Here is a 21,746-nt window from a genome sequence, read left to right on the forward strand (position 1 = left end):
AGGCCCTTGGACCTTATAGGCGTTCACCACCTCTCCTCCTGAGCCCAAAGCCTGCCGTAGACTCCTGGCAGCTGCCTTCAACTCTGCAAGAGAATCAGAGGCTAGCATGCTGCCATCAAATACCGGAACATTGTCACCGTGGGAGGCTTGCCCAGGTGGCCACATCTCATGCCACCAGCCATGACAGATGGTAGGGCTGCGCAAGTATCCTTGCGGGGGAACGACAAAAGTCCACGTGGACCGTCCCCCGTGGAAGCAAACTGCTCTGGACTCTCTGGGGCTAGGACTATGGAAGAGAAAGCATTAGCCCAATCCACCCAAAGTGGTACCGCCCCAACGTGAGAGCCAGGCGCTCCATGAGCTCCGTCGTAGCCGGCACTGCGGAGTGTGGGGAGCCACTTTCTCAGGTCCCTGCCATCCCGTCCTTCGCCAGGTGCCCTCCGGCTCCTCCACCGGCCACGCTGGGGAACGGTGCGGGCTGCGAGGCCGAAGTCTTCACCTCCTCCAGCTGCACTGCTGTCTGTCCAACTTCCTCATGGCCTCCTGGGAGCTTACTGCGCACCCACACCACTGGCGGGGCTCGGCAGTGTCACCACGGAGCGCATGACGTGGGTGCCCCCTGGTGTGATGGGCTTTGCCACACGCACACAAGTGGGATTCGCCCTGGGTCATTGCAGTCCTTAACCCTTCCGCACATCCCTTCCCAAGCTGCATCTGTAAGGGAGAGACACACCCAGTATAGGCCTTTGGGGGAAGGCGGCCAATACCAGCGTCAAGGTTGCCTGCCGCACAGGGCAGTTCTGCCTCCGGACCCGTCTATATGGGCCACTGGGCCCGCATATCTGTCCGGGTTGCCACAGAGCAAACTGCAGTCCACACTGGTCCCCACCAGCACCAACACACGTTGCAAGTTGCAGGGGGACAATATATGGTGAGTTCCTCCGGTCCTCTGGGGTCCCGCCTAACCGGGTGCCTCTCCGGCTCTTCAGTCTAGGAGATGAAACCCCTCCTCCTCAGGGGAGTCTAAGAGTCCTGGAGGCCCCCTCCCCCCACTCCCGTCTAGGGGACCTGCCTTTCCTCGCAGCTTCTGGAAACGCTGTCCTGCTGGCCATCGCCTCCCCAGGGCCATGGGCTGCTTATCTATGTTCTTTCTTAAGCCCCGCTGCCAGCAGGTCCACCCACATTGGCGTGCGGGAGACTTCCACGGGCTCTGTCCCCGCCGCTCATCCGGCTCGTGGTCTTAGGCACCGCTTCACGCACCTTAGGCTTCTGCAGTCACAGGTCTCGCTGCTTGACTTCTACGTCCCCCAAGCCAGCATGGCTTTAGTCGCTTCATGTATACGGTGGTTTACGAAAGGGGTCCAAGTGGCTGCCAGTGAGCCGAACCCGCCGCGGTAGGGGCTGCAGTGAGAATCAAGTCTTTCATATGCGTCATAAAAGGCTCATCATTAGGACCAGGAGTATTCAAATTAAACATGGCTTGTCTCAGGCCCATTTCCCGTATCACTTGCACTAAATCTACATACGTAGCCCATTTACTCGTGGTTTCTGGCACTTCTCCGGCATCCTGCCAAATGCTTCGAGACGCCGCCATTACCCGTCCATCAGGGAGTGGTCTCCCTGTCCGGTTCCCAAATGGCGACTGATCTGCTATCCTTCCTGGTGGCAGATGGGTCATTATGGAGGTAACTTCTCCATCTTGGGCGGAGACTACTGCAAGCTATCTGCACGGTCATCCCACAGCCCTAGAAGCCACGCGGGAATCGGCTCCCCAGGCCTCTGCCGGCTCCGTTTTCCTAATCCTCTCAGTTCTGTGGGGTATAGGAGGCATATGTGGTTAATTCAGTAACCGTGGGTGGCCCCTGAGCCCCACCTCCTTGGGCCACCAGCTGATCGTGCTCTGAACGCCTTTTATGATCTGTTGCGCCTGCAAGACCGGGGCCGGGCTGCTGCCCCAGCAGTAACACTGTCCTCTGAGCTGTCCTCTGGCTCTGGTTCTCCCGGTCCCTCCCGTGCAGGGAGGCTCCCTCCTGCTCTTGCCCACGCACCCGGGCCTCCAATTCCTCCTCCAGGTTCTGTAACTCATGCATCTTGGCTTCCCAAGCCAGCGTCTCGAGGTTTTGCAGTTTCAAGGCCCTTAGGAGCAACCAGCCTACCTTCCTGGCAGCCTTCCGCTGGTCTTTGGGAATCCATCAGGGATGACAACGCCTTCCCTAATGCCTCTGGCATTACCTTAACCAGCTCCCAGTCCTCCAGGGGCGCGGGGGCGGTTTAAGGCATCAGGACCACGCTACCCGAGCTACCCGATACCACAACCTGGTTGGAGGCCACATTCCCTCCGATGTGGTGGACGGGGCACTTACCCCAGAATCCTGCCCGCTACACCAAGTGTTGGGGGCAAATTCCTCAGCCAGGAACTTGACTCCTCTGGGTGTAGGAAGAACAACACATGGGTGACCGCAGACAGGTGGGACATGATTTATTACGAACAAAGCAGCCAAAAACTGGCTGGTCGGTGGCAACTTACATACACGCTCAAATGGAAGAGGCCTTGTGCCAATTAGTGATGCTCGAATTGTATTAACATAAGCAGGTTATATAAGGGTGCGCTTGTGCAGTACGTCTATTGCTACTGCTGAGTCATTGCCCTTGGGCATGCATAGGGCAAAGGGGCCTTTCATATAGAAACACTGCTGTGTCCTTGCCTGCACGCATGCGTATGGCGAGTGGGGGGTAGGCCTTGAACCTCAGGCATACTCTGGTCAGAGCCCCCACACGTACACAGCAATTTTGAAAGAAAACAATGTTGTAAATTAGTGCTTCTTCCACTCAACCACGAATCCCAACCACGAACTCACTTAATCTTGTCTTCCCTGTGGGTTCTCAGGAAAGCATTTACTTCCTTTCATCTATGACAATTTCAGGCATAAAACGCTTTATCCTTGGCCTGACCACAGGCCCTGGATAAGATATAGTCGGGCTTTACAAGCACGTTTTTGCTATTTATGGGCAGTTCTGAGCTTACTTGTTATTCTTTGGGAGTACCCCGAGCTACCTTGTTCATATACCGCTAGCAACACACTGAATATAATGAGCCTTTATACAGACCCACCTGTACCAGGTACTCCTCTAAGCTGACTACACATATTAACCCATTATCCTACAAAACAACTTTACTATTACATAGGATCTGCTTTATCCATGTTTCACAGATGAGGAAACTGAGCACAGAGGAAGGACAAGTAAGTACATAGAGCTGGTAAGTTCCTGAGCAGGGACTGGGAGCCCGGCCCTCCCCCACTCACCTCACACCTTTGCGCTCCTCCACCACTGCACCTAGCAGCCAAGCAGCCAAGCCCTGGCCTGATCTCTATTTCTCTGGTCAGACAAAGACCCTTCTGCCCAGCTCTAAAGTCATCTCCCAAACTGACCAAGGCAAATTTCTTGCAATTGGGATAGCGGCCATTCTTTGTTCTTTAGTTTTTATTTATTGACTAGAGGCCTGGTGCATGACATTCGTGCACTCGGGTGTGTGTGTGTCGGGGGGTGGCCTCAGCCCGGCCTGTGCCCTTTAGCAGTCCGGGAGCCCTCCTCACTCTCTGAAGTCTTAAATGGAATATTTAAGAATGAAGAGTTCAACCGGAAAATGCCATGATCTGACCGGTCCTGGGAAGATGAATCTGGTGCTGGCATGTAGAGAGGTCCAGGGAGGGTGTGCTTGAGGAAGTGGGTGGAGAGAGCTGGTCCAAAACTTCCCTCCGTAGCCACGGACACTGGGAGGTTTGGGAATGGAAGGGAACGGTGTGTGGGCAGCTGCCTCTGGGAATACCTACAAGAAGGCAGTTAAAATGATCCCGCTATTTTGGGCCAAGTGGGTAAAATGAGAGCGTCATTATCTGAAATAGGCCTATCAGGAAGCTCATCTGATTCAGGAAGAACAAGTTCATTTTAGAATCCTTGTCATCATCCCGGTTCCACAGCTAGGAGACGCCATGAGTGAGCATATAAGGAGCTCCTTCAAGGGTCTCCAGGGTCCAGTAATTACGGGAAAGGGCTGAGAGCTGAGGGCCAGGCCATCCTCTGGAGGCGCCTGCGGAGAGCTGGGAGGTGGAATTTGGCATCTGATGTGAATAGACAGAGTATGGCTTCCCCAATAGCCTAACCTCACAGTGACAAGTGACTTTTCTGTGTCACACCTAAAATCCTTAGAAAGTGAGTATCGCTAGTTACATGGCAAACTGGTTATGTGCTTGGTCTCCAGACGTGATCTCACTTCATACTAATTTTTTAAAAATAACGAAGTCAAGCAGTTTGGAACGGGCCATCCTGCTTCTTTCTGCAAAGCTCGGACAGTGCCAGGGCCCCTCACTGGGGGCTTGTGGGACCCTCGCTCGCTCGCGGAGCAGGGAGGGAGCTGGAGTCAGGCCTCGCGGTGCGCGCAGAGCCTGGCCGGTGGGCGGGCCGCGCCATGGAAGTGCTTCAAGAACCCCCTCTTAGGGGCCGACCCTCAATCTCGGATGGGGACACCTTCCCCGATGTCACAGAAGCTCTGGATCTGTCCCCGCACAGCAGAGACCATCCAGATGAACTTGCGGGGGCAAATCTCTTCCTTCAGAGTCTGACTTGGACCCAGAACCCGAGTTGCAGCGGTGCGCGCGGTCCCCTGTCCACAGGGAGTCCCCGACTCCGGGCGGGGGAGGGGGGCGCGGGCGCGGCCGCGCGGAGGCCCCGGATCTGGAGGTCGCGGGTCCGGGAGGAATCCAGTCCGGGTTTTGCGGGCTCGGGGGCCCAGGGCGCGTGGCGGGCGGCGGCGGCGGCGCCCACAGCTCGCGCCCAGGCGGCCGCTGTAGGCCCGAGAGGCGCGGCCCGGCCGCCGGCCGCATGGGGCGCAGCGCGGCCCGCGGCTCCGGGGCGGCGGCGGCGTTGGAGGCGGCGGCGCGCGGCTCGCTCACACCGACCCCCTTCCCGCCGTAGCCCCGCCGCAGCCCGCAGCCCCACGCACCCCGGCGGGAGCGGAGGACCGCGGGAAGCATGCAGGCGCGCCGCCTGGCCAAGCGCTCCAGCCTGGGCGGCCGCCGCGGGGGCCCCGCGCTGCACCCGCCGGGCCCGGCGCCCGAGAGCGGGAGGCCGCCGCTGCCCCCGCCGCCCCGGAGCGCGGGGCCCGGCCCGCCTCGGGCCGCCTTGTCGCCCGCGCTGCTGCTGCTCGGCGAGGAGGACGAGGAGGAGGAGGGCGCGGGCCGGCGGCGGGGGCGCGGGCGGCTGCTGGAGAGGCCCCGCGGGGGCGCGGAGGACGGGGACGAGGACGAGGACGAGGACGAGGAGGGAGTCATCGAGGTGGACGGCGACGAGGACGAGGACGGCGAGGAGCGCTTCCCGCCGCTGGGCCCTGGCCGCGCGGTCCCCAGGGGCCTGGCGCGGGGCGCGGGGAAGGTGCGTGCGGGCGGCGGGCAGCGCGGGGCGGGGCGGGGCCGGGCCGGGAGGGGCGTGGCGCGCGGGCCGCGGGCGGGGGTCGCTCAGCCCGGCCGGCTCCGGGCGCGGCGCTGCCCCTCCTCCAGGGCGGGTCTCGCGCGGGCGCGGGCAAGGCCACCTGTCCCCGTGCGGTGGCGAACTTGGAGCTGGGACAGGTGGGCGCGGGTCTGTGCCCGGGGGCCGGCGAGTCAGAAGGGGGGACGTCGTTCTTCTTGGGGAAGCAGGGTGGCCCCTGGCCCGGGATTTGAAGGCTGGTCTGGCTCAGGGCTACCAGCCGGCAGCCCGTCCTGCCCATCAGCCCGGCTCTTCCGAGAACAATTGCTGCCGATCGGAGGCACCGGAGGGACCGGTGAACCGGCCACAGCCGAGCCTGCGGTTTCTACGTGCATTTTGCTGGCAGCCTTGGCAGTGCCCCCTGCCCTCCCTGTTTAAACTCGACATTGTGTAGCATTCCGGCTTCTTTCCCTCCTCAAAACTGCAAATGAGCAAAAAGGAGGAAATGGAGAAATTGGGGGTCGGGTGGGGTTGGCATTGGGAGCGAATGTGAGTGTGTGCCAGGATTCCAGCGAAGCCCTGGGCACTGGAGCGCGAGATCGCTGGGCGTGTGTATCTCCGGGAGATAAGGGGTTTATTATTACACAACTGACTGGCCGGGCTCCCAGGCGTGCGATTGGCCACGGCAGGCCGCGCTGAGGTTCATATGCACAGTGTGTGTTGCTAAGAAGTTTTGAAGGCAGCAAGTGGTAGGAGGGAGGGCTTTTTCTCAACAGTGGCCCTTAAAGCCAACCGCCTGACTGCTTACTGGAGGTTTCGGGAGATAACAGTGGACAAAGTCAGCATCTATTGTGACAGTCGACCCTCGAGGAAGGGAAAATACATAAACTAGTGAGTTTAATAGATAGAGACTATATATATTTTTTTAAATTTTTGCAGGGGTTTGCGGAAAAGTCAGCTCCTCAAAGCATGAAGTTGTTGTTGAGAAGAAACCGTAGACTTGAGCATTAGGACAGCCCCCGTGCTGGCATGGCCACAGATTTCTTTCCGAGGCCACCCTGCAAGTATCTTTCTGGGAGTGAGAAATTTTCAGCAAGTAGGCATGTGGGAGGAGTTCTGACAGTTGCTTGTTGGAACCCGGACCGTGACCACACTCTTTGCCACGGCTGTTCCAAGCCTGCATTGATGGCTGTAGGACCCGGCCGGGTGTGGACGTCAGTCACATGGCACCAGCACATTGAGGAGCAGGAGTAGTGAATATTTAGTATCTTCTTCCAGAAATACTGAAAATATGGCCTGTGGTTTGAACAGTGCATTGCACAATTTGTGATAGAAAACAATTACAATTCATGGTCTGTCTTCTAAGCAGACCCAGGGTAGGGGAAAAAATCAAATCTATAAAAACAGAATAACTGTAGTGTGGTAATTTACATTATCAAAAAAGATTTTTCACGTCTAACAAATTTCTGTTACATTATATCAAAATGGGTTTTATTTTATAACTAGAGGCACAATGCATGAAAATTCGTGCAAGAGTAGGCCTTCCTTTCCCTAGCTGCCAGCATCGGCTTCCCTCTGGCACCCGGGACCCGGGCTTCCCTTCTGCGGCCGCCAGCAGGCACCCGGGACCCAGGCTGGCTTCCCTCTGGCCCTGGCTTCATCAGGAAGGACATCCGGAATGACGTCTGGAAGGGCGTCTGGTCTAATTAGCATATTACCCTTTTATTATTCTAGATGTCTTGGTTAGAATAGTTGAGACATTTGAGGTATAATTTGTATAAGTTTTTACTGCTTTTCAGCCATCTTGACATTGCATCTGAAGAGATTTTCCAGTGGAATGTAATGGGACATCCTATATAATAAAGAGCTAATATGCAAATGGTCGTCACGCCCTCGCGCCCTTCCACCCTTGTGCCGGGGCTGGGGGACCTGAGGCCATGCCCCCTGCCTGGGTACCAGGCTGGGTGACCTGAGACTGCACCCCCCACTCTGCAGGGCTTGATGGGGGACCTGAGGCTGCGCCCCCCCCCCCACCCTGCAGAGCTTGATGGGGGTGGGGCCAGCCGTGTCTGGGTCTCACGCGATTTCAAGGCATGCGCGGGTGGGCGGGGACTTGACTCTGGGTCCCTCGGCACACCCCAGACTCTGACAGGAGGGAGATTTTCATATACATTTTACTAATTTTCTTTCATCTCTGACACTTCTATTATAGAGAAAGGGCAAATAGCAATATTAAAATATTTCCTCTAATTAATTCCCTTTTAATGTGCATGAATTTCATACACCGGGCCACTAGTTTTATTATAAATGCATATTACAATGTCAGTATCATAGATATGTATACCTGCAGGGGTGGGCAAAAGTAGGTTTACACTCATTGGCATGGAAAAAGACATGCAGGTTATGATGATTACAATAGCTTTATTAACTCTGTTTTGCATACTCACAGCTATATACCTACTTTTGCCCACCCCTGTATATATATACTAATATATATATATATATATATATATATATATATATATATATGTGTGTGTGTGTGTGTGTGTGTGTGTGTATATATATATATACATATATATATGCATACATATACACATATGCACTTGTTTATTCAATATTTATTGAACACCTATGATGAGCCAGGTGCTACTCTAGAACACAGAAGTAAGCACCTTCATATACTCACATCTGATTAGAGGAATCATAGTAACAATCAAACAAAGATAGCTAAGCAGGGTGCTTGAGAGTGGAGTGTGCTACACAATGGTGGTACCTCAGAAACTAGGAGGAAGAGGAGAACACTGTTATGGAGACGACCTCCCTGAGGAGGGGATTTTGATCTGAGATCCGAGCTGCAGCTGGAGAAGATCTTTCCAGAAGGAAGGAATGGCAATGGCAAAGTCTAGATGTGGGAAGGAGGAAAGGTGGTGAGACTTGGTGGGTCGGAGATGCGCCAGGAAGGCAGGTTGGGGCAGCAGCTTAGAGCCCAGTGGGTCTTGAAATAGAGTGTGAAGACTTTGGAACGCTTTAAGCAGTAACGGCATACGAGGTGGCTTGTGTTTTAAAAGGCAATGCCGTGTGGAGTGCAGTGGACAGCAGGGAGAGACCAGCCGGGTGGCCATCGGCCAAGCGGGAGGTGAGGGCAGTGCTCCAGGTTGACAGAGGGAGTGAGAGAGGAGTGGATGGAGTCAGGATCTATTGTGACAGATGACTCTCGAGAACTTGCTGATGTGAGGGGAGGGAAGAGAATCCAGGGTGAGGCCCCAATGTGAAGGCTTGGTTGTACTGTTTGCTGTGCTTGGGAGAACAACAGATTTTTGGAAGGGAAAAGAGTCCTGTTTTGGACATGTTACATCCGAGGTAACAATTAGACATCCAAGTGGAAGCTGCAATGGGGCAGTTGGCTGAAGTATGTGGGGCGGAGGGGAGAGGTCAGGGCTGGAGAGAAATCTATGGGAGCCGCCAGCATGGTGATGTCGCTTGAAACTAGTTAGAGAAGAAGTGAGACAGGCCTGGAGAGGGAGCCTGGGCCAGACCCTGCGGCTCAGCACTGCTCTGGAAGCAGGTCTGGGAGGAGGAGGAGGACGAGGAGGAGGCAGCAACCATGAGTGATGGGAACTGGGAAATGTGAAAGCCAGTCAGCCAAGTGAAATAGCTCTGAAAATGGGGTGCGCTGAGTGGTGCTGAGTTCTGCTGGGATAGTGAATAAGATAAGGATGGAGGCATGTTCGTTCTGATTCGATAATGTGGAACTTGGTGTCCTTGACCAAAAAAAAAAGTGAAGTCAGTGGTGTGACTAGTGTGGGCTGAGCAGTGAATGGAGGTGAGGACACATATGGAAAACTGTTTACAAGTTTTGCTGGAAAGGCGAGCAGAGAGCAGCGGAGCATTTGGAGGGCATATGGCCCAGATTTATTTTCACAGGATACAGTAGATGCTAGTGCATGATGGGAAAGTCTGGTCCAGGGCAAGTGTATTTGTTTTCTACTGCAGTGTCACAAAGTACCACAAACTTTTTACTTACAACAGTGGTCACGGTGTCTAGGGTTAGGAGTCCAGGCTCAGCTTCCCTGGGTCTATGTGGTGTCACAGGCTGTATTCTGGCTGCTAGGTGGGCTGTGTTGTCATCAGGAAGCTGGACTGGGGAGGAGCTCCCCTCTGAACTCACTCAGGTTGTCAGCAGAATTCAGTCCCTTGCATCTGTAGGTCTGAAGGTCGAGCTTCTTGCTGGCTGTCACCTGGAGGCTGCCTTCAGCTTCTAGACCCCCTCTTCCCACTCCACAGTGCTATTTCACGTGGCCTTCCTCCACACAGCCGACTACTTCATCAAGCCGCCTGTCTGCGAGAGCGCTGGAGGCTCATGTCCTGCGCTGTACTCACAGGAGCAATGGAACGATCATCTTTGCTCTTGGTTGGCAGTGACTCCTGGGTTGCACTCACACTTAGGGGGGAGGGGTACACAAGGCACGGATACCAGGAGTGGAGGATCACTGGGGGTCACCTTAGGGAGGAACCAAAGATTCAGAGAGAAGAGGGATCATTTCAGGATGAAAGTCCTTGGAAAAGCCACAGGGGAGGGGACCTGGACCCCGAGGACAGGGGTTGGCCTTTGGTGGAAGCAAGAGCCCTTTGCTCATTGAATTAGAGAGAAGGTGGTGACAGGGAGCCCAGGTGAGGTGGTTATATGTCGGATGATGGTCGGATGAGGTGGTACTGGGCCGGTGGCCTGTGTTTCCCGCACACAGCAGGGAGGAAGGTCGTCGGCTGAGGGTGGGGGAGACCCGAATAGAGCTGAAGGCATCACAAACCCAGTATGGTCAGCTCAAGTCTAAGTGTATAGTCTCGTTTAAACTTGATTACACACCCATGAGTCATCAGCATCATTATCATCCTCCTCATTTTGCAGAAGTGATGAGCAGTTCCCGTAAAGACACAGGTGCTGAGCGGCAGGACCGGGCTGAGCCCGGGAAGGCTCACTCCGGAGCCTGCTGGCGCCGCTGTCTCGCGGACAAAGCAGACAGCTGGATTCAGCAGGGATGGGGCTTAGCCAGGTGCGTGAGCAGTAGCCCAGCTGTGACTATAATCAAAGACGTGGGATCTAAGAAAAATGAAGACGGGAAGGGGTGAGGGATGGTGACAAAGTCATGCATGGGTCACTGAATCAGAGAAAACAAAGAGTAAACCAATAAAATCCATAAAAGAATGGAAATGAAATGTCGGACAGTTTGGGTTCCAAAGCGACGTTATTGCAAATGAACGTTTGCTGACTGCTCGCGCCAGGAGCTGCACCGAGTGGCGTGCCTGCGGGCGGAGCTCAGGAGACAGCACGCCGGGGGACCCTGTGGCCCCATTCTCCAGCCGAGGGGCCGACCGCGTGGCCACGGCGGTGTAGGCCCGTCCACAGCCTGTGCTTTCAATCACTGCACTGGGATGTCTGCTCTCTCCCCTTATTTATGTGGGATTTATACACCCATTTATTTCCAGGAGGATTTGGGATTGCTAAGGAAATCGAGGAATAAATGCTAGTAAGTAGCTGAGGTGTGTGCCTGAGAACCGTAATGAGACTTCAGGAGAAATATTGTATAGTGTGCTTTTCAGTTTCTGACAAAGAAAACTTACACATTGATCCTCAGTGGTAAGCTCCCGCCCCTTACCCGTTACGGGGAAAAACTAACTAACTTCCTGGGGCTTGTTTCAGAAACACTGAGTAGCAGAGTCAACAGATCTTCAACCAGAGTTTAATTTTCACAAGAACCGTGTCAAAGGGAGGAAGGGTTCTCTAATACATGGCTTTTCAGCGAAGGCCAAGCAGTGGGGGCTGAGATAATAGGCCAGGACTGCGCTCTGCGACGCTGTGGATTCGTTCAGGGACCAGAACCAGAGCATCTGAAGGGATTGGTCATTTACTGGGATAATATAAGTTTAGGAAAAGCCCGATGTGAAAGATGGCCTGGCAGTGTGTCAAGATTCTCTCTAGAGAAAAACTGGGAAGAAAGGCTTTTAAATGAGATACTAGATGCCGAAGCTCCCACCATCGATGCCCAGTAAATAGTAATGGAACGGGATCCGCTTCCTGCATGCCCGCTCTTCGGGAATGGCTAGCTCAGCGTTTGGACCATCTCTTGAATAGCAGATGACTGTGAGGAGCCTTTGGCAGGGGCTGTGCAGCAAACACTGAATTCCAATTTGCTAACAAGCATTTGTCTTGCAAATGGTCTGTGTTGGCTGCAGAGAAAAGCATGTGCTTAAGACACCAGACAAAGTTGTCATTCACTGCTGGAGCTGGAAGGGAAACAGAGACGATCCAGCCATCCAGTGCCCTCATCGGAGACACTGAAGGTGAATGCCTTCAGCTGGGGCTGCTGACCAGTGGGGGGTGAGGGTTAGTGCCCTGGTCTGCCAGCCCCAAGGGATCACCCTCCTCACTGGGTTAGCTCCCTGGGTCCGGCATGATCTGCACTCCACTCCCTTGGATTTTCAGAAAAAAAAAAAAAATCCCAGTTCTCCCAAATGATCTCCCAGTGTTCATCAGCGCCTATGTTTGGAAGGTTCTTCCTTCGTAAAGCACCTCAGGTAGAGGCGGCCCACCTGATTGCAGTCAGATGGGCGGGACCTTGGTGAACCCTGCCCCGGCCAGTGCTCCCCACTTTGCGCAGTTTCTATGGGATGTGTACGTTCAGTGGGGGAACCTCATGGAAATGGGCTCCGTGTCCTTGAGCCTCTGGTGAGCTGGCCGAGCAGATGACATGTGTACTCAGGCTTTAACTAGCCCCCTTCACCTGGCTTTTACTACTGGCTGACTGTAGGGACCTCCTCATCTGTGTTCCCGCCTCTTAGTGAGATGCAGCTGAAGGGAGCCACAGTGCTGCGTGTGCTTGACCTCTTCAACCACCCGGCCTCCCCCTTATTAAGCCTGTACCGGCCAGATTACTGTGTCTTCCCCTCGAGGAGGTGGGGGTGGGGGTGGGAGCTGCCCTCCCCACCACGCTGTGAACTGTCAGAGCGTCTTGCCTGTGTGGAGCAGCCAGCCTGGTCACAGGGACGTGAAATGATGTCTGAGGTCAGGGAAACGTGCCCTCCTTGCCCTGCGCCATCTCAGTGAGGCCAGTGCATGGTGTTCGGTAGACGTCCTGAAACCTGCGGGCATATTGGAGACCTCACAACCAACCTTCGGGCCCAGCCAAATCCAAGTCGTTGACACGTGATGGTTTTCTCGGGGTTTGCTGTTGCGTTTCTGTCCGTTCCTCAGTAGATGTGGAAGATGGGCCCTGAAACTCGGGGGGAAAGCAGTGATAAGGCCGACCCCCTCAGGGGGCCCAGCCTAATGAATTCCTGCCAAGTTGTCTAGAAAGAGGTTCCGAATTCCCTTTCTTTTTATCCCCTGATCAAGACTAGCTCTGCTGAGAGAGTTAGTTGGTTCCCACAATTTAGAATGTAATAGTGAGATGTCCCCTAAAACAATTGTAGCCAAACACCCAGTGTGAAGAAGGTGGTATGGCCTGGCCAGGGGGTGGTTCCTGCATGGCAGGTCAGGGATGAGCTTTGACCCCTGAAGCTGGCAAATGGTTGCCCTCATTTACTGGATCGGAGGGAATCCTATATAATCCTATATAATAATCCTATCTAATAAAAGGGAAACATGGTAATTAGCGTACGACTGCTACTCTTCCCATTGGCTAATCAGGGCGATATGCAAATTAACTGCCAGCCAAGATGGCGGCCTGCAGCCAGGCAGCTTGAATCGAACATGAGGCTTGCTTGCTTCAGTGACGGAGGAAACCAACGCTTCCTGCCTGCCTTGCCAGCCTCTGAGCTTGCAGTTTGAAACATAGTTACAAATATAGAAGCTAAACAAAACCCCAGAAACCTGCTTTCAGCTAGCCGGGATCTCAGAGCTGGAGTTGATACAGTGTTTTGATTATAGAACACAAACAAACCAGATACCTGCTTTCAGCAGCAGAGGCCTCAGAGCTGGAGCCAGAGCTAAAGCTGGCCCAGAATTAAAAAAAAAAAAAAAAGGAGCAGTTGGGAGCTTCAGTCACCCGCCAGCCTGAAAACAGCCCTCAGCCCCTCACCCAGACTGGCCAGGCACCCCAGTGGGGACCCCCACCCTGAAGGGTGTGTGACCAGCTGCAAACAGCCATCATCCCCTCATCCAGGCTGGCCAGGCACCCCAGTAGGGACCCCCACCCTGATCCAGGACACCCTTCAGGGCAAACCAGCCGGCCCCCACCCGTGCACCAGGCCTCTATCCTATATAGTAAAAGGGTAATATGCCTCCCAGCACCGGGATCAGCAGAGCCGCGAGGCCTCCTGGCACCGGGATCAGCATGACAGGGGGCAGCGCCCAAACCCCCTGATCGCCCTGCGACTCTGTGTGTGACAGAGGGCGGGGCCACAACCTCCCTATCTGCCCTGCTCTGTTCGTGACAGGGGAAGGCGCCCCAACCTCCTGATCGGCCCTGCTCTGTGTGTGACAGGAGGCAGCACCCCAACCCCCTGATTGGCCCTGCTCTGTGTGTGACGGGGTAGAGCCATAACCTCCCCATCGGCCCTGCCCTGAGTGTGAGAGTGGCAGCGCCCCAACCCCCTGATTGGCCCTGCTCTGTGCGTGACGGGGTGGTGCCGCAACCTCTCCATCGACCCTGCCTTGAGTGTGACAGGGGGCGGTGCCCCAACCCCCCAATCGGCCCTACCCTGAGCGTGACTGAGGGAGGCATCACAACCTCCCAATCCGCCCTGCTCTGTGCATGACAGGGGGTGGCGCCCCAACTCCCCAATCGGCCCTGCTCTGAGCCCGACCAGGGGCTGCACCTAGGGATTGGGCCTGCCCTCTGCCACCCAGGAGCAGGCCTAAGCCAGCAGGTCGTTATCTCCCGAGGGGTCCCAGATTGCAAGAGGGCACAGGCCGGGCTGAGGGACCCCCCCACCCCCCCGAGTGCACAAATTTTTGTGCACCGGGCCTCTAGTCTATATAATAAAAGCCTAAGAGTCCGGTTGTCAGGTCAGCCGTTCAACTAATCAAAGAGTAAGATGCTAATGATATGCTAAGACTACTCAATCTCTTGCTATGACATGCACTGACCACCAGGGGGAAGACGCTCTCACCAGTAGGTTAGCTTGCTGTTGGGATCTGGCCGATGGGGACTCGCCTAGATGGGCCAGACACGCCCATTGTCCCTCCCCTGTCCCAATCATGCGCTGGTGGGGTCCCTCAGCCTGGCCTGCTCCCTCTTGCAATCCAGGCTGAGGGACCCCCCCCCAAGTGCACTATTTTCGTGCACTGGGCCTCTAGTATACATATAAAAGGCTAAGCGACTGTCTGACTGTCCAACCATCTGATCGGCCGGTAGGTATGATGCACACTGACCACCAGAGGGCAGATGCTCAACACAGGAGCTGCTGAGCTGCAGTGACTTGGCAGCGGCAGTTCTTGGGTGATGCACCCCGGAACCAGGGAGGAGTGAGCCCGATTCCTCACGGGGCCATGTGATTCCACCTTCGGCCGTGGGTTATGTTCTTGCTGGGGCACTGTCGGCCTGAATCTGGTTTACTGCCGAGCTGTGGTGACCGCAGACCCCGTTGAGCTGTGGTGCCACCCCAGGTACGGCTGGCTGGGGTGGGACCACGGGAGGTTCACTCCAGGGCATGTCCAGCCTGTCTCGCCCAGTCCTGCCCCGCTGGCCACCTTCTAATTAATTTCCTTTCAATGTGCATGAATCCATGCACCAGGCTACTAGTATGATATAACACTGAGATTCCTTGAGCAGAGCCAGAGTAATCAAATCCCAACACTTTGTTGAAGATACTGTTTTGGAAACTCCGGTGTTACAGTCCGAGGGCAAACAGGCTCAGCTCCAGTCTTGGAGGAGAGGCTGTCATTCTGGGCTAAGAACTTTGCAGTAACGGACAAGGGGGTTTCCCTCACTGTGCAGGACACCGGGAGCCTGGAGGTGCCAGTGCTGCCGGGACGCTGCCGGGAGCTGCTCCGTGACGGCGGCTCCACGTTACCCCGAGCTGCACCTGACACGCTCTCCTGACTTGGGACTAATTGGCGTGGCCAGTCAGAGCCAGTGAACATCACAGGTGCACCTGCATTCTAAATTCAGTCCATTTTTAAAAAGGCTGTGTGCCTTGAAGCACCATGGGAAAACCCGCAGACGGGGTCACCTTAGCTCATTGATATGACCTTGGTTGTGGGCTCATGAGAGAGAAGCAGAGAGCAGGTTTGAGCACAGCAGTGAGCGCGACCCCCCAGCCGCTGCCGCCTCTGTGCGGCTCAGGGACAGGAGCACAGGCTCTGGGTCCAGTGCCGGCTTCTCCACCTGCTGGTGGGGGCCTCCTCAGGCTCCTTAACGTCAGGCTTCAGTGCCGTCAAATACAATGGGGATCCTTCAGCCCTCCTCCATGGAATACGGCCTGGAGGCCTCCCGAAACCACACCTGGCTGCCAGTTGATTTCCTTCATGGTTTCGGAAGGAAAGCTTTTGTGACATTTTGTTTGAGGATCCAGAATCCCACAGTAATTTTGGCTGTTCCAGCCTCCTCCTGGGTGCAGGCCCCAGGGCAGGACAGGGAGTGGCTTCCCGGCCTGAGCTCTCTGGGGGGCCTTGTGGTGGGAAGCTCGAGGCTTCCCTTTCAGCTCAGGACCCGCTTGTGGGAAGAGGACAGAGGCCTCTGCCTCTTGGCCATCAGCTGTTCAGATCTGCACCTCCCACAGTGAGCACGCCTGGCTGCCTCCGAGCTGGAACAGGCTGAGCGCAAGATTACTGTGGGATTCTGGATCCTCAAACAAAATGTCCCTAAAAGCTGCCATGGCGGCACCTTGCACCCTGAGACGGAGCCTGGGCTTGCCCTTCCAGTCCTACTCTGCTCTGGCGCCAGGCCTGCTGACCTCTTGTTGGGTGAAGGCGTCACTCTTGGTCCTGTGGGTAGACGGGGATGCGGAGCGCAGAGTCCCTCGGAACTGGGCAGCCCCTTGCCTCCGCCATTGGAGAGACAGCGGCCGATGAGGGAGGGCTCTGTGGGAAATGCCACTGAGTGAGAGAGAAGGATTTCTAAAGTGAGAAGACACTTTAATATGGAACCACTGGGAGAGAGCACACATCTTGCACCTAAAGAAGGCATGATGGCCTGGGCAGGGGCTCAGCTGGAGCGTTGTCCTGTGCACCAGAAGGTTGCCAGCTGGAGTCTCCATCAGGGCACATTCCTAGGTTGCAGGTTCGATCCCTGGTCAGGTGTGTGTGCAGGAGGCAACCAATCCATGTTTCTCTCTCACATTGATCTCCCTCCCACCCTCTTTCCCTCCTTCCCTCCCTCCCTGCCTCCCTCCTCCCTGCCCTCTCTCTCTAAAGTAAATAAAAACATATCTCCAGGTGAGGATTGGAAAAAAGCCAAAGTCACTGATCATAGAGGCCAAGAGCCTGCTGCGCTTCCAAGGAGGTGACTGTAGCTCATACTTCATGTTATTGATTGTACTAAGGAGGCTTTTTTCCAGAGCTGCATTCCCTTGGGATGCATTTTGGGAAATACTGGCTTATAATTATTTTTCTAAATGGGAAATCCATGGATAAGTGGTTTATACTTGGGGTAAATAATGAAAACTGCATTATTAAAGAAATACATTGTCACACGTGCAAAGAGTAAAAATGTTAGTGGGTCATGGAGGCTTGGAAATATTTTTCCTCATAAGCTGATAATTTATTCAGTATTGAGTTTCTTTTAAAAAGGAGTACAATGGGGCCTTGACTTACTAGTTTAATTCTTTCTGTGATGGAGCTCGGAACTCAAATTACTCATATGTCAAATCATAAAGTGAACGAGTGAGACACGTGATGCTGGGCTAATGTTGTGGTGTTCACTGTGACGTTCGCTGCGCCAACTAGTGGTGGGGTATCTGAAGCTGGCTCGTAACCCGAATTTTAGCTCCCAACTCAAAGCGAAAAATCGTATCTCGAAAAACTCATTAGTCGAGACACTCTTAAGTCAAGGCCCCACTGTATTTCAGGCCTGGCCGGTGTGGCTCAGTTGCGGAATGTAGTTCTGTGCACCAAGAGGTCACTGTTTGATTAGGCTTGGCCTCCAGTAGGGGGCGTGCAGGAGGCAGCAGATCCATGTTGATGTTTTTCTCTCATGAATGTTTCTCTCTCCCTCTTCCTTTCTCACTCCCTAAAACACACACACACACACACACACACACACAATAAAAACATATTTTAGAAAACACTTTTTAAAAGGAGTATTTCATGTGGTAAATTTTCACTTGTACATCATGTGTGGAGTTTAAAAACAGGTGGAAAACACACCTTTTCTCAGTAAATCGGGTCCATGTGGGTCTCATGGGAGGATGGGAGCTGTGAGAATCATAGGTGTTTATACCCAGGAAAGTGGGCTACTAATGTGTTTCCCATTATTAAGGAAGAGACTGAAAAGGTCAGAATACTCTCAGTGAAAAGAGTGGGTACTTCACTGGGACACGAGGATGGACACACGTTCTGTCAGCAGCAGGGTGATCATTGCAAACAAAGGGGTTTGGCACTTGGAACACTGAATACCTTCATTGGGCATTGTCCAGTGCCTATCTCAGTGTGACCCAGCATTCAATGTATTGTATTTATAGAGGGCCCTGGTCACCAACTTCATTTGACCCCACTGGTAATTTGGGAGGTAGATATTGTTATCTCTATCCTATAGATGTGGAAAACAAGCCCCAGGGAAGATTTAGGCCATTTTCTGTGGGAAAAAAGTATGTGAGGTAATTATATTCCAAATGACATAGATATTTGTCAAACATTTTAGAGAACATTTGGAACAACAGATTTTAAAAATAATTGGAATTGGTACCCAACCAACAATGGGAATTGAAGGACAGGGGAGCGCTGTAATATAATTTTTATGGGTTGTCATAAATACTGCCATGTCGCTTGCACATGCTTCACAAATCAGATGAAGTGCCTACTGAAGGCCATACCTCACGAATTTCTGTTACTTTAGGTTAGGACCCAAGGTTTAGTTTAAAGGACAGTTTTTTAAAATGTAAGCTTTTGAAATATTTTCAGTTAGCAGGTCCACATACTTGCAGCACAGAAGTGGTTTAACAAAATATGAGAAAAATAGTGGAAATATTAGAATAAGGATCTTGAACTTATACAAGTAAGGATGTGGAGAGTATCTGAAAGCAAAGTAGTCTTGTTCCATCAGATATTAGAAGCAGGAAAATTATCTCAGAAAAGGGAGGAAGACGTACTGAACACTATGGCATCTTAGAGTGGGGAGAGGTGGTCGGCAACAAAGGAGCTGCCACTCGAAGGTTTGAAAGGGCCCAGGGAGGGTTTACAGACAGGGAGCAGGGGTGCTCTTTGCATTTCTCATACATCAGAGGTATGTGTGCTCTTTTAGAGAACATTGTGCTGGAGGGTTAGCCAGTGTGATAAGGCAAGAAAAATAAATGAAGCATAAAAATTAGGAAAAAAGAAAGTCACACTGTCTCTATTTGTAGGTGATATAATCACTTACAGAGAAAACCCTAAGTGATCAATAAAACCAGTAGAACTGATCAGTGAATTTAGCAAGATCACAGTATATACGATCAGTTTACAAAACAAAAAACAAAAATACCCTCACAAAACAACAAAAAAAAAACCCACAAAACAATTGCATGCACTGCATTTGGAAAATAAAATTAAAAAAAAAATACATTTACCCGGATATCAAAAACTAAACATTTGGGAATAAAATATACAAAAGAGTCGAAACTATACAAAAGAGATGTGTGAAATCTCTGACATGGATGAGAATGATTAACGAAGAACTAAGTAAATGAATTGATAGACCATGTTCAGTTAGCAAACTCAATATGATTAAGATGTCAGTTCTTCACACACTGGTTTATAGGTTCAACACCATCCCAATCAAAATGTCAGCAGGTCTTGGTATAGATGTCTTTGGGAATGCAAAATAACTCTAATAGAAAACTTACAAAAAAATAAGAACAAAATTGGAGGACTTGCTCTACTTAACTTTAGGGCTTGCTATGAAGTGAGAGCAATCCAGAACTTTTGCTACAAGATGCACAGATGGATTCATGCAGCAGAATAGAGGGTCCCAAGTAAGTCCACACTGAGATGTGGTTCGAGAAAGGCACCAAATAAATTCAATGGAAAAGTTTTTTCCAACTAAGAGTCCTAGGAAGACTATCCACATAGGAAGAAAGTAAAAAAACATTCTCCCCCTATCTTGCAACCATACACAAAAATTAATTCAAAATGAATCGTAGTTACAAATGTAAGAACTAAAACTGTTATAAAGCTTCTTGAGGAAAATCGAGGAGAAAAATCTTGGCAACCTTAGGAAGGCAAAGAATTTTAGGTTAGAACAGAAAGCACTAGTTATAAAAGGGAAAAAATGGATAAATTACACTTTATCAAAACTAAAGACACAGGCCCATCAAGAGACACAATTAAGAGAGTAGGTGAATAATTAAATGAATTTCTCCTGCTACCACTTATGTCTGGGAGCATCCAGACATCGCATTCCATCAGTGCCCGCTCGGCGCCAGCTGCTTCGCCGCACGCAGAGTATGATGTGGTCCTCATGGGGCATTCAGCTTAGTGGGAGGAACAGTCAGACAAATAATATGGAACGACAGATGCAAGGACAGTGCAGGTAAAGAACTCACAAGACAGCTTTCGTTTGAGAAATGTAGAGCCCTGGCGTGGTTAATGATCTGCTAAGTCGCCAAGCCAGCCTAAGCGCGAGCTTGCTGGATCCTATCTGCACCCCTGCCCCCCCCCCACCCCCCACCCACGTCTTTTTTTGCTTTCTGCTGTTCTCAGCAAAAGGAGTGGTGGTGTAAGCATCAGCTTAGTGGCTAGGATCAAGCAGTAAAGGGCATTCATGTTTTCAGTTTAGTACGGAGAGAAATGGAATTGTAGATCTTTAGAGAAATCCCATTTTAAAGTCGCTGTGTTTTAAAGGCCTTGTTGTAAGATTAGTTACCAACATGGAAGTTAGGCAAGTTTCTCTAGGTAAGTTTCCCCGCTCAGGCGGGCTGCCCTCTGGGCTTGGCTAAGTATCGGTGGTGGTCCCTGTGGCAGGGTTGCCTAGGTTGACAGGGAGGCGCTGGGGAGTAGGAACACAGTAACAGGAAGTGAATGCTTGTGTCCCTTCGTTCCCCTTGGATGGTGGCAGCAAAACACTGGTTTTGTCTTGTGTCCTTCGGATCACTTCACACACATATTTGTTGTATTTCTTACCATCTCTTTGCCCGTCATTATTATTCCAACTTAATAATGAGGCAGCCAGGGCCAGAGGTTACATAGCTTTTTGAAGATGACTTAACAAATGACTCCGAATCCTTTCTCTCTGATTCTCCCACGTGGTTTTGGTGTGTTTCTCTGCCGGGTGTTGGTAGATTTTCATAGTGATAGCTTCTGTTGCTACTCATTCTTGATTTCACCCTCTTCTGTTTACCCAAGTCCAACTGCTGATACCTTGTTTCCCAGTGAGTTCAAGACCCTCATCATAGTCTCCGCTTCCCCCAAGCACCCATTGATTCTCTTTTTCTGCAATATTGGTGGCTGGTATCCAATACAAATACCTTTGCAGGAGTGGTTCCCAATAAATGTTTAAATGAATAAAAAACGAAAGACCAAGCATCTCGTTGTCCAAACACTTTGATCATTTTCCTCTATTACCTCCTATTTCTCTTGTAGTACCAAGTTTGACGTATTTTTCCATTGTGTCTGTGTGTTTTTTATTCCGGAAGTCCTCATTGCTTACTTTTTGCTTCTAGTCCCTCCTCAGTCAGGTCTGTTTTCCACAGAGCTGCTAAAATAATCTTGGGTCTTACATAACTTTTTCACATTCAAGAAACAATACTTGTGTAATATTTCCAAGTCCCGATAAGAAGAAAGAAGGACCTAGTAATCATGTCACATCCCGTGCCTCATTCACAAACAGCATGCGTTCACTTGTTGTGTGTTCCCTTCCAGACCGCGAGAGTGGTATCATACTCCGCGAGATCCCTTACCTGGCAAACTCTTTTCTTGGTGACCTACTTTGAAACAAAAAAAGTAAGTTAACAATGCTTCAGTAGTGGGCATAGACAGAAAAAGATAGTCCATACTTGCTGAATTCAGATCAGAAAACACGCACTTTAGTGCTACAGTGTGCAAACATCGTGCACTTTGGGGCTCTGGGCAGCACTGAGTATGTCTTACTTTCTAGGCGTTCCCAGTTCAGGGAAGAACTCAGACACTTGCCTATTCTCACTCACTAACACTC

General features: G+C 52.1%; 1 protein-coding gene across 4 annotated transcripts in view; it reads left to right on the plus strand.

The window, feature by feature from the left end:
* The first annotated feature begins 4,801 nt into the window (after positions 1 to 4,801).
* The window catches only part of ZNF704 (zinc finger protein 704), a 125,040-nt gene continuing 108,095 nt past the window's right edge, over positions 4,802 to 21,746 (plus strand). Inside the window, exon 1 of one of the 4 annotated variants that reach the window (XR_009449633.1) lies at positions 4,802 to 5,430. Coding sequence is in view for 3 of the 4 variants with exons in the window: in XM_059672656.1 (XP_059528639.1) it covers positions 5,032 to 5,430 (399 nt within the window). In the remaining variant the exon portion in view is untranslated. The remainder of the gene's footprint in view (positions 5,431 to 21,746) is intronic. The other 3 variants (XM_059672656.1, XM_059672658.1, XM_059672657.1) reach the window with 3 other exon arrangements.

Source organism: Myotis daubentonii, chromosome 17 (assembly GCF_963259705.1).
Source record: "Myotis daubentonii chromosome 17, mMyoDau2.1, whole genome shotgun sequence".
Classification (NCBI taxonomy): Eukaryota; Metazoa; Chordata; class Mammalia; order Chiroptera; family Vespertilionidae; genus Myotis; species Myotis daubentonii.